The sequence below is a fragment of the Pongo abelii genome, chromosome 1, assembly GCF_028885655.2.
Source record: "Pongo abelii isolate AG06213 chromosome 1, NHGRI_mPonAbe1-v2.0_pri, whole genome shotgun sequence".
NCBI classification, from domain to species: Eukaryota; Metazoa; Chordata; class Mammalia; order Primates; family Hominidae; genus Pongo; species Pongo abelii.
This window is the reverse complement of record NC_071985.2, coordinates 139,776,521-139,793,054: the sequence shown is the minus strand read 5'-3', so window position 1 is coordinate 139,793,054 and position 16,534 is coordinate 139,776,521. Positions and strand designations below refer to the sequence as shown.

Genomic DNA, 16,534 nt, shown 5'->3' with positions numbered 1-16,534 from the left:
TTGATATTTTATGTTTAATTTTCTAATTTATGTAAAATTAATCTTGCTAGATGCTTATCAATAGAGATTCTATTTTCTCCCCTAAATAACTCTTTAGTTATAAGTTGAAGGTAATGCCAGGAGCTTACATGCCAAGGCTGGCTTATAATGATGATATGCCCATGTAAATGTTGATCAAAGGAATAGATGGGAAGCTTTATATCTGACCAGTGATTTGGGAGCCCTATTGAACACCCTCATCTGACAGGAAAAAAACTAAGGACCAAGTAGGTTAATTTATTTTCTGAAAGTACTATAAAAGTTGTTTTTATGTTTTAGGTTTCTATGCTTGAGTCTGCTCAACAGCAGGCAGCCAGTGTCCCAATCTTAGAAGAACAGATTATAAATTTGGAAGCAGAGGTTTCAGCTCAAGATAAAGTTTTGAGGTAAATATACTTTTTATAGCTCTCAAAGTTTTATTTTCTACTTTTACATTTTGTTATATCTTGTTAAATATTGTTCCCCACACCCAATAAATTCACAGTAACCTAATGGTGTTCAGCTGTCTTAGAACTTGTTGAATCTATTTTTAGTCAGTCATAACTCCTCTTGGCTGTAGGTTGCATGCAGTATATAAGGGCTAAGAAGACTAAGGTGAGATGCCTATTTACATGCTTTTATCAAATATGAATTAGTTCATTTCTTCACCTACATAGAAGTATATACTCAGTGTTTCAAAGGGAGTTCAAGACACTTTTATTTTATTATTTTTACAGACAGGGGCTCACTGTGTCACCTAGGCTGGAGTGCAGTGGTACAGTATGGCTCACTGCAGCCTCAGCCTCCTGGGCTCAAGTGATCCTTCTGCCTCAGCCTCCCAAGTAGGTGGGACTACAGGCACGCACCACTGTGCCCAGCTAAGCTTTTTTTTTTATTTTGTAGAGACAAGGTCTCACTGTGTTGGTCAGGCTGGTCTCAAACTCCTGGCCTCAAGCAGTCATCCTGCATCGGCCTCCCAAAGTGTTGGGATTACAGGCATGAGCTGCCATGCCTTGCCATCAGGCACTTTATAATTTATTCTCTTCTGCTTTAAATAAAATGGGAAATATATGCATATTAAATAGCATATTACTCTGAGTGATTCTGAAAGTATAGTTAAAGGACCAGCAGTAGTAGCATCACCTGGGAACTTGTTAGAAATGCAAATTCTCAGGTCTTATCTCTGGCATACTGAACCAAGTTGGAAGGTGTTTCACAAGTTCTGCAAATGATTCTGCTGCACACTAAAGTTGTCTTTTATGTCCATCAGAGTTTTGTAATTTTCTTTGTAATACATATATTATTTTAAATTTATTTGTAGGTATTTTATATTTTTGGCAATTGTGAATTGTTCCTACTTTGTTCATTGCTAGTGTATGGGAAGGTTACCGACTTTTGTATAATATAATTATTTTGTAATTGGTAGCTAATGGTATTATCAGCAAGTAAAAAAAATTTTGTTTCTGAGTCAAAGAGTAGGAAAAAGAAAGAAAGAAAAAATTTTGTCTTTCCTTTTCAGCATTTATACTACTTATTACCTTTTCATATTTGCTTTTTGCAGTGGGTAGAACTGTCAGAAAAGTTGTTGGATGTGGGGGTGATAACAGTCATGTTTATTTAGTTTCTGAACTATACAGGAATGCTTCTGGTATCTGAATATAAAATATGATGGGAGTTATTACTGCAGATATATTTATCATCTGGTGGAAGTATTCTTTTATTCTTTAAAATACTCTTAATTAACAAGTGATGAATATGCCTTTTTCTCTATCTCTTTTTGTATATTGTTTCTCTTAACTCATTGATTTAAACAAATATAATTCCTAATATTAAATTATTCTTGCATACCTGGGATAATCTCTTTAGTAGTCTTAAACAAAGTATCCTTTATTTTATAGAGAGGCAGAAAATAAGCTGGAACAGAGCCAGAAAATGGTAATTGAAAAGGAACAGAGTTTTCAGGAGTCCAAAGAGGAATGTATAAAATTAAAGGTGGACTTACTTGAACAAACCAAACAAGGAAAAAGGTATGTGTTTTTAAAGCAAATACATTTTTTTGAAAGGGAATAAAAGGATATATTACCTATTTAAAATTCTAGTTAATTTTTGAAGTGAAAAAATTTCAGAGATTTGGCAATAAAATAACAATGTTCTTTTTAATCTATTAATTTTTTAAAATTTTCCATTAAAATGTTTATATGTGGAATTTATGTTATTAGCATTCTGGATTGGGCTTAATTTCTACAAAACTGATAATGATTATCAGTTTAATGATACTTATTTCTGAAATTAAGTTCTATGGCCTATTTGAAACCAGTACACTGAGTTTAAAATACTAACAGAGAAAAAGCCTGTAAATTAATATTACCTCTAATAAAACTAAATAAAATGTTGAATGAACTCTTTAAAAGAAAATTTTTCCTCATAGAGAAAGAAACTCAATGCATGTGAATGTGTGGTTGGATCTTCCTTTAGAAATATATAAATAGTACAAAAATATCTATTTTGTATAAATTATAACTTGAGATCAAGTCTTTTAAGTAGCTCTGTCCAAGGAACCATTAACTCTGAATGCCTGTTCACTTTTAAACTGGTAAAGATTTAAATTTTTTGAGTTTAAACTAATAAGGTTTTATAATAAAATAGGATTATAGCAGTTCTTATACAGTATAAAGTCATAATCTGTACTAAGCAATATTTGCAATATTGCTTAGTAGAAAATGCTTCCGTTTTGGAGTTAGTCAGAAAATTTTTAGATTTTACCTCTCATTGGCTTTGTTACCTTGGCCAAATGATATAACCTTTTGAAATCTCAGGTTTTTTCATCTGTTAAATAAAGATGATATTATCTTGATATGGATAGATATGAAGAGTAAATGAGAAAAAGAAATGTAGGGTACCTCTTAATAAATACTAACAATTTGTAACTATTTTATAAACTTTGTGGTTAAATACTCTAGAATTCACACTTCAGTTACTCAGATAAGCTTTGCACATGGTTATTTAAAATAGTGAGATAATAATACATGAAGACCACATTCACAATATAGCTGCCAAGAAAAAATAAAGAGGAAGAGCTACTAGTTTCCTCTATAGAACTTAGATAAGAGATGACTTTTAGGATAGAGTATTGACTTTGTTGTTGTTGTTGTTTGAGATGGAGTCTTACTCTGTCTCGCAGGCTGGAATGCAGTGGTGTGATCTTGGCTCACTGCAGCCTCCGCCCCCTGGGTTCAAGCAATTCTCCTTTCTCAGCTTCCAGAGTAGCTGGGATTACAGGCATGCACTATCACGCCCAGCTAATTATTGTATTTTTAGTAGAGACTGGGTTTCACCATGGTGGTCAGGCTGGTCTCAAACTCCTGACCTCAAGTGATCCACCCTCCTCGGCCTCCCAAAGTGCTGGAATTACAGGCATGAGCCACTGCGCCTGGCTAAGTATTGACTTTGGCTTCACAAAGTGAATAAGTGGAGGACAGACACATTCTGGGCAGCATGTGCAAAGGTATAGAAGTATTAAAGGGTATCATTGCTGAAGAACTCTTAAGTAATTTTATGTTCTTATAAGTAAATAGGTGTAGTGGGAGATGAGACAAGAAAGACAGGCTGGATCCAGACTGTAAATGGCTTTGTGTGTTATACCAAAGGATTTGTATTTTAACCTGGAGAGCATAAATAGCCAATTGAGATTTTTAGGTAGAGGTATGACATGAAGACTCTTGGAGCTTTTTGAAGAACTAAAATGAATATTGACTTTCTGCTATGGTTTGAATGTGTCCCCCCAATTTTTTGTATTGGAAACTTAATCCCAATGCAACACTGTTGGGAGGTGGGGCATTTTGGAGGTACTTAGGTCACAAGGGCTCTGCTTTCATGGATGGATTAATGCCATTATAAGAGGGCTTGACAGAGGGAGTTTGTCCCTTTTTTCCTTTCTGTCATGTCAGAATATAGCGTTCCTCCTCCTTGGAGGATGTAGCATTTAAGGCACCATCTTGGAAGCAGAGAGATTAGGCCCTACCAAACTGCCAGTGCCTTGATCTTGGACTTCCCAGCCTCCAGAACTGTGAGAAATACATTTCTGTTTTTTATAAACAACCCAGACTATGATATTTGTTCTAGCAGCACAAATAGACCAAGACACATTCTGAGATTGAAAGATCAGAACCTTTGCAAGGACTATTGGATGGAGAAGATTAATCATAATGGATTAAAAGGCCAGTGTAAAGAAAGGGAGAGATTGTTTAGCTTTATGCTGTTTGTAAGAGATTACCTAAAACATAAGGACACAGAAAAATTGAAAGCAGACTGGATGCGGTGGCTAACACCTGTAATCCTAGCATTTTGTGGGGCCGAGATGGGTGGATCACTTGAGCTCATGAGTTCAGGACCAGCCCGGGCAACATGGTGAAACCCCATCTCTACAAAAAATATAAAAACTAGCCCGGTGTGGTGGCACACGCCTGGAGTCCCAGCTACTCGGGAGGTTAAGGTGAAAGGGATTGCTTGAGCCTAGGAGGCAGAGATTACAGTGAGCCAAGATTGTGCCGTTGCACTCCAGCCTGAGTGACAGAGTAAGACTCTTGTCTCAAAAAAGAAAAAAAAAAGGATGGAAAGAAATGTTTCAGATAAATACTCACCAAAGCAAAGTTGATATTACTATATTAGGATCACACAGAATAGACTTCAGTGCAACAATCATTACCAACATTAAAATGACTCATATAATGTTTAACATTTAACCAAGAAGATATAAAGACTCTAAACCAGCAAGATATAAAGACTCTAAACTTATATGTATCTAATAATTTAGTCCCAAAATACATAAGAAAAATAGCACAATTTCAAGGAGGAAAGAACAAATCTGTAGTCATATGGGGAAAATTCTTTATACATTTATCAGGAATTGTTAAATTAAGTAACAAAAAATTAAGACTTGAAGTGTTGAATAAGACAATTAATATTCTTGATCTAATGGATGTCTATATGGAACCCTGTAGTCAACAGTTTGAAATTGACATTCTTTCAAGCAGGTGTAATCTGTTACCTCACTATGCCAGAAAGCATGAATTTGAACAAATTCCAAAAGATTGATGTCGTATGTATTATCTTCTCCAACCACAGTTCAGTTAAGTTAGAATATAACTCCTTGAAATCCTGTATGTTTGGAAATGTCAAACCAGGCTTACTGGTGTTCATTGACCATTGAATAAATTAGAAAACCTTTAGAACTGAGTGATATAAAAAATGCGCATCACTGCTTGTAGGCTGTACCTAAAGACACTCTTAGAGGAAAAAATTTAACCTTATATACATGTATTATATCATGACTGAAAATTAATGAACTGAAATAGACAATTGTGTAGTCAGGAAAAGGAGGACATCAGAAGAAAGAATGAACATCAAAAGAAAATAGAAGTAAGGAAATAATAAAGATAAGGATGAAATGGATGAATAGAAAACAATGAAACAATATAAAGGATTACCAAAACCTAAATGTGGTTATTTTCACAATGAACAAGAAAATGGGCATCAGACAAGATTAATAAAGGAGAAAAGGCACAAGTGTTGGGATTGACAAGGGACTCCCAAATTACAGATTTAGCTATAAATCGGTAAGCAATAAGAAATATATAAGAAATAAGGCCAATAACTGAATCATTTTAAAGATGATACATTTGAAAACTTAGACTAAATAAAATTCTCAGCAAAATATAATTTAACAAAACTAACTTTAAAATAAATGGAAAACCTGAATAAATATATATATGTATATATATGTGTGTGTGTACATATATATGTGTGTGTGTATATATAGCTATTAGAGATATCAAATCAGTAATTAAAAATCTGCCCACAAATAACTAAACTAGTCAAAACAATGGTGACAAAAGGAAAGGAAACATCAGGCCCACTACAGCCCATGATGACTAAAATGGAAAAGAGTCTCAAAAACAAGTTATGGCAAGGATGTGGAATTGAAACTCTTCTGCATTTCTTTTCTTTTTTTTTTTTTTTTTTTTGAGACGGAGTCTCACTCTCGCCCAGGCTGGAGTGCAGTGGTGCAGTGGTGCGATCTCTGCTCACTGCAAGCTCCACCTCCCGGGTTCATGCCTCAGCCTCCCTAGTAGCTGGGACTATAGGCGCCTGCCACCACGCCCGGCTAATTTTTTGTATTTTTAGTAGAGATGGGGTTTCTCCGTGTTAGCCAGGATGATCTCAATCTCCTGACGTCGTGATCCGCCCGCCTCGGCCTCCCAAAGTGCTGGGATTACAGGCGTGAGCCACCGCGCCCGGCCCACTCTCCTGCCTTTCTAATGGAAGTGTAAATTGGTAGAACCACTTTGGAAAACTGTTTGTCAGTAGCTGCTAAAGGTAAACATAAGCCTGCCTTATGATCCAGCATTCATTTCAACAAAACTTAGTCCCTGTATTAAAAGACATGTACAAGACACAGGAAGGGGAACATCACACTTCGGGGACTGTTGTGGGGTGGGGGGAGGGGGGAGGGATAGCATTGGGAGATATACCTAATGCTAGATGACGAGTTGGTGGGTGCAGCGCACCAGCATGACACATGTATACATATGTAACTTACCTGCACGTTGCGCACATGTACCATAGAGCCTAAAGTATAATAATAATAATAATAAATAAAATAAAATAAAATAAAAAGAAAAAAATATTAAAGTAATTTTATTCATTGCTAAATGTTCATCAACAGTGTAATGTATAAACTGTGGTGTGTTCACATAATTATACACGTCAGTAAAAAAGAGCCACTACAACTATGTAACAACATGGGTTATTATCACACATATAATGCTCAGCAGAAGAAGCCAGACACAGTAGAATACTGTATAATTCCATAGCAAATCAAGGATAGGCAAAATTAACATATGTTGTTAAAAGTCCAAATGGTGCTTACCTTTTTGGGGTAAAGAATATTCACTGGGAAGGTACACAGGGGTGCTGGAAGTGTTCTCTATTTGATTGGGTTAGTAGTTAAGTATACACATTATTAAAAAATTCTCTCATTTAGGATTTCTGTACTTTACTCAATAAAAAATTAAAATCAAATAAGAAAAACTATAAGAAAAAATCTACAGAAGATACGTATAGTCTTAATTTTTTTTTTTAAAGAGATATGGTATTGCTTTGTTACCCAGGCTGGAGTGCAATGCTGTGATCATGGCTCACAGTAGCTCCCAACTCCTGGGCTCAAGTGATCTCCCACCTCAGGCTCCCAGACAGTTAGGACTACAGGCTTGCCCCACCACACCCGACTAATTTTTAAATTTTTTTTACACGTGGGGTCTCACTGTGTTGCCCAGGCTGGTCTTGAACTCCTGGGTTCAAGCGGTCCTCTTGCCTTGGCCTCCTAAAGTGCAAGTATTATAGGCATGAGCCACTGTGCCTGGCTTTAATGTGTGTTTTAAAATGTATTTGGGGTTTGTTTTCATCAGATATGGTAAGATACAGACACAGGACTGACATGAAGGAAGAAATTTTTATACTTACAGATTTCTAGAAGTAGGAGGGGCACAATATGCTGTTTTGGGATCCTTGGGGTATTGCTTCACCAGCCAGAAACCTCTGTGGCCAGTGGCACCATTGCCCAAGTTTTACTCTGGCCCAGTGGGCTCATTCTGCCCACTCAGCCTGGCAGGCTGCACTTGGCTTGTGCTACCACCCTGGATCCCACATCTGCCAAGGGTGAGCTAGGTGCAGAATGGCAAGGGGTGTGTGAACGACCGTAGGGTCCGGCCACTATGCATAGCCAGGCATGCCGGCTGTGGTGGTGTGAGCAGCTCTAGGTGCCAGCTCCCTACGGGGCTGTGGCTGGACCAGGCATTGCATAAGCAGCTTCCGTGGCTGACACCAGGGAACGTGGTGGTGCTGGAAGCTTGGAGACACCAGGAACCACAGAGCCCTAAAGAGGGTGTCACAGCCCTGGCTCGGGAAGCTCATAGGTTTGGGCTCCCCCGAAGGGCTGTAGCTCTTCTCTCCTTCTCTTGTCTTTTCTTCTTGTTGCCTGCAACGTAGTGAGCAAGGGGTGTGTTTCAGCCAGTTGTGTTACAGCATTCTAAGCCCCACCATTCAGTGGGTCCTGAGTTCTTGTCCTGCATCCAGGAAGAATGAGGTATGCAAACAAGTGGAGGGTGAGCAAGAGAAGCTCTGTTTAGCAACGGAACAGCTCAGAGGAGACCCACAGTGGGTAGCTCCTCTGAATGGCTACCCCCACCTCATTTGCATTCTGGTACATGTGGACACAGTCAATGCAGCAGTATCCGATGTCAATTGTCACCTTCACAGCTTCAGTTACCTGGCCCAAGGGGGACTTGCAGGTGCCCACCCCCCCAGTATGAGCATCTAGGTGCTGTTGTTGAGCATGAGGTAGCTGGCCGTGGCTGCTGCACTTTACAGACCCCCACCTGGAACTGTCTTATTTTATTTTATTTTTTTTAGAGATAGGGTCTTGCTCTGTCACCCAGGCTAGAATGCAGTGTTGCGATCATGGCTCACTGCAGCCTCAAACCCCTGCGTTCAAGGGATCCTCCTGCCTCAGCCTCTAGAGTAGCTAGGACTACAGGTGTGCACCACCATGCCCAGTTAACTTTTTGTAGAGACGATCTCACTGTGTTTCCCAGGCTGGTCTCTAACTTCTGGCTTCAAGCAATCCTGGCTCAGCCTTCTAAAGTGTTTGGAATACAGGCGTGAACCACCACACCCAGCACATAACAATTTTAGAGATGTTAAAAATGTGAAAACATGGTAAGACTATAGGAGATTATTAAAAAAAAAAAAAAAAAAAGCAAGAACAGGCTGGACACAGTGACTAACTCCAGTAATCCAAGCACTTGGGGAGGCCAAAGTGGGAGTATTACTTGAGGCCAGGAATTCAAGACCAGCCCGGGCAAAATAGCAAGACCCCACACACACAACAAAAAGTGAAAACAATGTGTCTCTCAGAATAGATGAACTGTGATATATACTATTTGTGGGTGTAGGTTAACATGAATATACAAAATAAAAAACACCAAAATCAGGATAGGGTTACCTCTGTTTGAAGAAGTCAGGGGAATGGGATTTGGAAGGGACACATAAGGACCTCAACTTTATTTGTAATATTTTGTTTGTCTTCTGTAGCCTTTTCAGACAAAGGGTGAAGATTCATTAAAACGTGATTGGGAGTACATGGTAATATTTATCCACACTTTTTGGTGTGGCTGAAATATGTCATTACTTTTTACAAATTGGAAGTGAGGAAGAGTAGATAAGTGTAAAGTGGATAAGTCTGGCTTGAAAAGAAGGCTGATAGAGGAAAGCACAATATGTGGGAAGGTTTTTGTTTGTTTAAGTGAGAAATACAGGTATCCTTTGCTCTGAACAGTACCTGTGCACACTCAGGAATTGATTATATTCCTACAGATTTTCAGAGAAATCCTTTGTTGTCCTTACTTTCCTTTATCTGAAACTTTGGAGTCAAATAGACGTACTTAACCACATAGACTCAGAAAGTTAGGAGTACTTTTACTTGAACTTGTTTATACTTGTGGCAAAATAACCAACAGAGAGAATGAAAATACAGAAGCTAGAGTGTATTTCTGAAGGGTTAAGAGTTAAGATCTAGACTATAAATAAAGTAATTCACCCTGGATAAGAGGAGGGTCACTAACCTCACTTACATTAGAAAGAATATGATGGGACTAGGTTTAAATATTAAAATATTTTTAGGTGTGAGAGTGATATTGACCAAATATTCTCAATGTATTGTGCCCCAAATTTTCATTTCATTGCAAGAAGCATAAGGAACTAAGAGATGAGGCAACAAGGTTGGGCTTAAACAGTGGTTGGTGGTGGTTGTGTTTTTTGTTGTCTAGATTTTTATATCTGGTATCAATAGAAGTTACCATTTTTTGAAATAACTGTTTGAAATTTATTTGACCTTTGCAAAGGTCACAGAATTTACTGAGTATATTTAATATTCTAGACAATAGACTGATTCTGTAATACCTAACCTTTAAAAATGTATCATCCAGCCTCAGGCTATTTCCCTAATCTGTCTTTTCCAGATAGGGAAAAAAAAAATTGCCAACACGTAAGAATTTATATATATTTCGACATTTATGTTTATTATTGTTTTGTGTTATATTTTATTTTTCATATTGATAGAGTGAGAAAATTTTTGTAGTATGATCTACATTCTTCATTTTATACTTTAAGCCTAATACTCCTTTTTAGTACAGAGAAATTTGTTTCTCTCCAATTATTCCTTGTAATTAAAGATTACTTTGGAACTTAACTGTTCAAATGCAGAGCATTCTTCACTTTTCTTCATTATCTCTTTTTAAATTTTAGAGCTGAACGACAAAGGAATGAAGCACTATATAATGCCGAAGAGCTGAGTAAAGCTTTCCAACAATATAAAAAAAAAGTGGCTGAAAAACTGGAAAAGGTAAAAGGCAGTTGTGCAAATTCAGTGTTTTGTATTACTGTCTATATTCCAACAATAAAGGTAGGAATAATTAAAATATGTTTATGGTTGAAACAGAGAGTAATTTTTATGATCTTACAAAATCATTTAAATAAACAATTTGTAAATGTTAGTTAAGGATGGTGTTCACCAGCCCTTTTATTATCAGGAGAAACTTTTTTATCCAAAGAGGGAAAAGAGTAGAGAGAGGAGAAGGAACAAAATATAGAAAAGGATGGAATGTGTTAACAGAGATTGGAGCTAAAGAAGTAGAAGAAAGAAATTCATTTTTATCACTTCAGTGAAAATGAAGATAGATTATGTAGCTTTCAACTGGTCTCCCTCAGTCTGCTACTCTGAGAGGGGCTTGCTTCTGCCTCTCGGAAGGTTCCTTGAACTGATTTGATATAGAAATAATAGTGAGTTTATTACATTCATTTATTATATTCATTTAGTATCTTTAAGTAATATCACATGGTAATGAAATGTGTATGGAGGAACACCACAGTTGGATATTCAGATATTGAGCTCAAAAGAGAGGTCTGGTAAAGAGATACTAATATGGGAGACTTCCGTCTTGAGATAACAATGAAAGCAGAGGAAGTTTATGATTCTGATCCAAGAAAGGTAGAAAGGCAGAGGAAGGAATGTTTAGGTAGACGGGTAGAGTAAGAAGATGGGTGTTCATTTATTAAACAATCATGAAATTCCTTTTACATGCCAGTTACTGTGCTAGTCTCTGGGAGATTCAGTGATACATAACACATGATACCTATCCTAAAGAGCTCACTGTCTAGTAAGATTGACAAGTATGTAAACAAATAATTTCAGTACTTTGGAATAAGAAGTATAATATAGAAATAAGAGGTAGGTGTGGTAGGGTGGGATGAAGGTGGCGGTGGTTAATAAACTCTGGTGGGCCCAAAGAAGGCTTCACAGAGTAGGCAATGCTTGAGCTGCTAGGCTCTCTCAAAGATTGTGATATATCATTGAACAGTGTTAAGCAGGGAAAATGATCAAAGTCTATGCTCTAGGAAGCTCACTCTGATATCATGTGAAGATGCATTTGAGAGGTGAGAGACAAGTCAAGTAGACTTTAAAAGACAAGGCAAGAGATATTGAAGATGAAGGAGCTGAGTAGGTAGCTATGAGGGATGTTAAAGTTGGGGAATCAGTGGGATCTAGTGACCACTTGAATGCATTAGAAGCGGGCAGTATGAGAAAGAAGAATATAGGATATTTTTAGGTTGCTGGTTTGAGTGACTGCTGGATGATTGCATCATGAATCAAAATAGACAATTTAGGAAAAAAAGTTAATGAGTTCTATTTTGGAAATATTTGTAGAATATCCAGTTATAGGTTTCTAGTACGCTTTTGTAACTATAGGTCTGGATTTAGGCATACAAATCTGTACTGGGGCTGTAGTTTTGAGAATTGACAGTACTGAATTAAAGTGGTAGAAGCCTTGGACATTGACAGAGTTCATATAGAATGAGAACAAGATGAAAGATACCCTGGGAGATAAAGAACAGGTAGATTAGCTTTTGAAAGATATCGAGAAGTGATTTTAAAAAATTAGAGAATCAGGAAAGTATAATAAGAAAAGCCAAGGTGATAGAACATTTTAAAAAGAAGGTGGTGATCTTCAGTGCCAGATGTTGCAAACTGGTCAAGAAGAATGAAGACTGAACCAGGTGTGGTGGCTTATGCCTGTGATTCCAGCTACTCAGGAGGCTGAGGTAGAAGGATTGCTTGAATTCAGGCGTTAGAGGCTGCATTAAGCCATGATAATGCCACTGCACTCAGGCCTGAGTGAAAGAGCAAGACCCTGTCTGTAAAAAATCAGAAAAAAAATTTAGAAAGATGAGGAATGAGACAGAGCTATTGGTTTTTATAATCAGGGAGTCATTGGATACTTTGTAGAGAGCAACTTATTAAAGTAGAAGGCACAACCTCTGAAATGGGAGAAATGGAAAGGGAGGGAGTAGAGGTAGCTAACAGACAATTCTTTACATATGGTAGGTGAAGAGGAAATAAGTGTGTGTGGTAGGTTGGGAGAGGCAGCGAATGGAAGGGTAGAAAGAAGCTAAGTTAAGGTAAAGAAGCGTGGTAAAGCACCTAAGGGTACCCTCAACATATTAGTAGGGGGAGATTGAAGATGCTAGAATTATAAGGAATAAAAGATGGCAAAACGGTCTGAACGATATGTAATATGATAGTCCAAAAGCAGAAGTGAGATTCTTTTTTTTAATGAAATAGGACATTTCTTTTCTTTATGGGAAAAAAGTGGATAAAAACAGAAAAAAGTTTTAGGTGGAAGGAAATTGAACAATTTTGAATTAAATGTCTTTGGTCTCATAAGATGTTCCTTAAGTAATTTTCATAGCGTAAGGAGGATAGGAGGGATTTTGGAAACTTGGGGTGAGTGTTTCTCATAATATATTTGCAATAAGGAAAGCCAAGAAATTCGCTAAACTTTTGAGAGAATATATAGAAAGAAAAGAGCAGTCAGGAATGTGATGAGTTAATAAAAGGAAGCAAAGAAAACAAGAGTGGCCAGAGTCAAGTGTAATATTATCATGACAGCTACATGATAAAATATTTTAGAGGAGAAGTTACCAACAATATTAAATACTGAGATCAAGGAGAGAGTCTGCAATTGATTACGAAGTGGTCATTCCTTTGCAGTAAAACTGTTATCACTTGGCAGTGTAAAATATTAAGGTCTCACTAGGTACTGAAATCTTTTTTTTTAATTTTATTATTATTATACTTTAAGTTTCAGGGTACTGAAATCTTAAATGTGAATTAGTTAATCAGAACGCTGTTTTGAGAGCTAGAGAGGGTCCTTGTGGGAATGAAATATCTTAGAAGGGATTTTTAATAAGGTGATCAGTAAGGGGAGGTAGAAGACCTAGTAGGAGGAATATTCTTGGGGAGAAGAAGGACTTTATGGAGAAGGAGAGAAGAATGTAAGAGACAGGTTTTGTTTTTTTACACTTAGGATTATCAGTTGCAAACAATGCTCAGCAAAGCCCTATAGTTAGGTGGATGTAACAGGGTAACAAAGGAATTGGGGTAGATCTACCCAATCTTCTCCTCTCAACACTGTATCTTGGGTGCTTTTATCTGTTCTACATTTTGGGCTGTGGTTTTGTTGGTAAATTTTGTGGTTAAAATTTCAAAAATAACTTCTCTGGAACATTTGCACTGAAATTAACCTTTAGTAACTCAGACGCAGCAGCTGTAGATGAATTTTTTACTTCAGTTGATGCAATTGCCTATCTGTTACAGGTTTTCTGGACAGGTAGTAGCATCTTTTTCTCTGTCCTTTGCTACTGCCCAGGAACTTCACTTTGCTTCTTTTCACTACAAGGCTGGGGACTTAAATGTATGAAATTCTTAGTCTACTCTCCTGCTTATTTCTGAAATCACTACTTACATTTTTAGCTTGAAACACCTAAAACTTACAACCACATTAGTATGTCCACTTAAATTATTGTTTTAGGTTCAAGCTGAAGAAGAAATATTAGAGAGAAATCTAATTAACTGTGAAAAAGAAAATAAAAGGCTACAAGAAAAGTGTGGTCTGTATAAAAGTGAACTTGAAATTCTGAAAGAGAAATTAAGGTACAGTATTCTGTTGTAGAAAAAGGATTTTTGTGTGGACATGGAAAAAACTGAAACATTTTAAAACAATATTTTATATGTTGTAATTATGGGCTTACATTATATAGAAGGATAGGCTTCATGACTGAAACTGTTTTCTAGCTATAGAGTTAGAATTAGCAGTGAAGTAAAATGTGTTAATGCTAATATACTTGTAAATATGGAGACATACTGATCAACATATTTGCTTTGCATATATTTAGAGAAAATTAATAGATATAATGTCCTTGATGTATAACCACATTAACTCACTAGTAAAATGTGTATAATATCCGATGTTCTAAAAAAAGTGTTTCTCAAATCATAAAAAATTACCTAGTCCGAACTTCTCATTTTATAAGTAAACGGAAGCCCTGAGAGTAGCCAGAATTGACTGAAGGTCTGAAAGATCAAAGTCTTCTGACTCCGATACTCTCTTTTAGTACATCATGTTGTCCTCTCAAAACTAACACCCATCAACTTTCAGAGGTTAATATTAATCAGTCTTTATCACTTCAAACTGTTAATTTAAAAAAAAAAAGGGGGGGAGCAGGAAGCAATCAATGACTAGTTCATCTAATTTTGCCATACTTTCCTTAAGGTAGTCTGTTTAGTATTTTTGCCAAGGAGGAGGGAGTAAAGATACTTTTTACTAGAGTATTTTCTAGAATCGGTTATCGATTGCAAGATATACTTTTAAGAAAGAAAGATGCTGCCAATTACACTATGATGCAATCCTTTATCACTTGAAATTTTTATACTTCATGAAAGAATTCTTGTACATGTAATTAGATATGATTTCTTAAGTCATGTTATTTTCATATTTTTCAAAAAAATGTTATTTTCATATTTCAAATATAAGTGAAATAAATTGGTTAAGATATTTTTAAAACTTCACATTTGGAGTCTAACCCTCTAAAATGTCTAAGTTTTTCCTCGCAGTATCTCCCAGTGTGCCATTAAGAGTTGCTGTTGCAGTATTTCTTAAAAGAATCCTTGTAAGAACAGAAAGTCATTGATGCTGGGCTCTTAAGCTGATTGTACAATTATGTAGAGCCAGTTTACTTTTTCTCCTGTTTTAGGAATCCAAAACTTTGTTGATAATGTGAAGTGCTATGTCAGGGATTTTAGAGTTAGGTTTCCTGTCTTATATAATTAAACAGGGAGCAGAAATGCTTTTAAGACAGTAGGGCTGTCCTTCCCTACCATTTACTGTGAGACACTGGGAAAGTTATATAACCTTTTTGTGCCTCAGTTACCTCATCTGTAAATAAGAAGTAATAATAGTGCCAACCACATAAAGTTGTGAGTGCCTGGCATGCAGAAAGTAGGTATTTAGTAAATGTGAGCAGGTATTATTTTAGAATTAAGCTTCAAAAAATTTTAAAAGTGAGATTAAATAAATATGATTAAAATGAATGCATATATATTTTATTTTCATTTTTATTCTCTTTTCTTCATAGGCAGTTAAAAGAAGAAAATAACAACGGAAAAGAAAAGTTAAGGATCATGGCAGTGAAAAATTCAGAAGTCATGGCACAACTAACTGAATCTAGACAAAGTATTTTGAAGCTAGAGAGTGAGTTAGAGAACAAAGACGAAATACTTAGAGACAAATTTTCTTTAATGAATGAAAACCGAGAATTAAAGGTCCGTGTTGCAGCACAGAATGAGCGACTAGATTTATGTCAACAAGAAATTGAAAGTTCAAGGGTAGAACTAAGAAGTTTGGAAAAGATTATATCCCAGTTGCCAGTAAGTATGTATGATTACGTAATGGAAAAGAAGAATTTTACTAAAGTGTTTTAGAAAAGACTGTCATTTTGTGGTTGCTTTATTAGCTTCTAATTTTTTTTTCTCTATACTTTTAGTCATGAATTTCTCTTCTGTCTAATCTCTATTTTTTTCCTGCACTTACCATTCTACACTTTTTCCCAGTTTCTCAGATGCCATATATAAGAATGGCACAGAATTTTTTTTAAACAGCTTTGTTGAAGTATCATTTACATACCATAAAATTTGCCTGTTTTAAGTGTACTAATCTATGATTTTTAGTACATTTACAAGTTTTGTAACAATAACCATGATCCAGCTTTGAAACATGTCTATCATCCCCAAAAGGTATTTTGGACCCATTTATAATTAGTCCCTGTACTCACTTCTACCCCTAGGAAGACATTAATAGTTTTTGCATCTATAGATTTGTCTTTTCTGGACATTTCACATAAATGAACTTGTATAATATGTGCTCTTTTCCATCTGGTCTTTTGCATTTTAATGTTTTTGAGAGTCATTCATGTTGTGGTATCAGTATTTCATTTCTTTTTATTGCTAAATAGTTTTTCATTATATAGATATGTTATATTTTATTTATCCATTCACTGGCTGATG

At 36.2% G+C, this 16,534-nt stretch overlaps 1 protein-coding gene across 20 annotated transcripts in view; it reads left to right on the top strand.

Annotated features, from left to right (window-relative positions):
* The window catches only part of CCDC18 (coiled-coil domain containing 18), a 100,734-nt gene that overhangs the window by 11,037 nt on the left and 73,163 nt on the right, over nucleotides 1-16,534 (top strand). For all 20 annotated transcript variants that reach the window (XM_009247814.3, XM_063718530.1, XM_063718515.1 and 17 more), the window contains 5 exons: nucleotides 319-425; nucleotides 1,917-2,045; nucleotides 10,381-10,477; nucleotides 14,004-14,125; nucleotides 15,607-15,898. In XM_009247814.3, coding sequence (XP_009246089.2) covers nucleotides 319-425; nucleotides 1,917-2,045; nucleotides 10,381-10,477; nucleotides 14,004-14,125; nucleotides 15,607-15,898 — 747 coding nt within the window. The remainder of the gene's footprint in view (nucleotides 1-318; nucleotides 426-1,916; nucleotides 2,046-10,380; nucleotides 10,478-14,003; nucleotides 14,126-15,606; nucleotides 15,899-16,534) is intronic.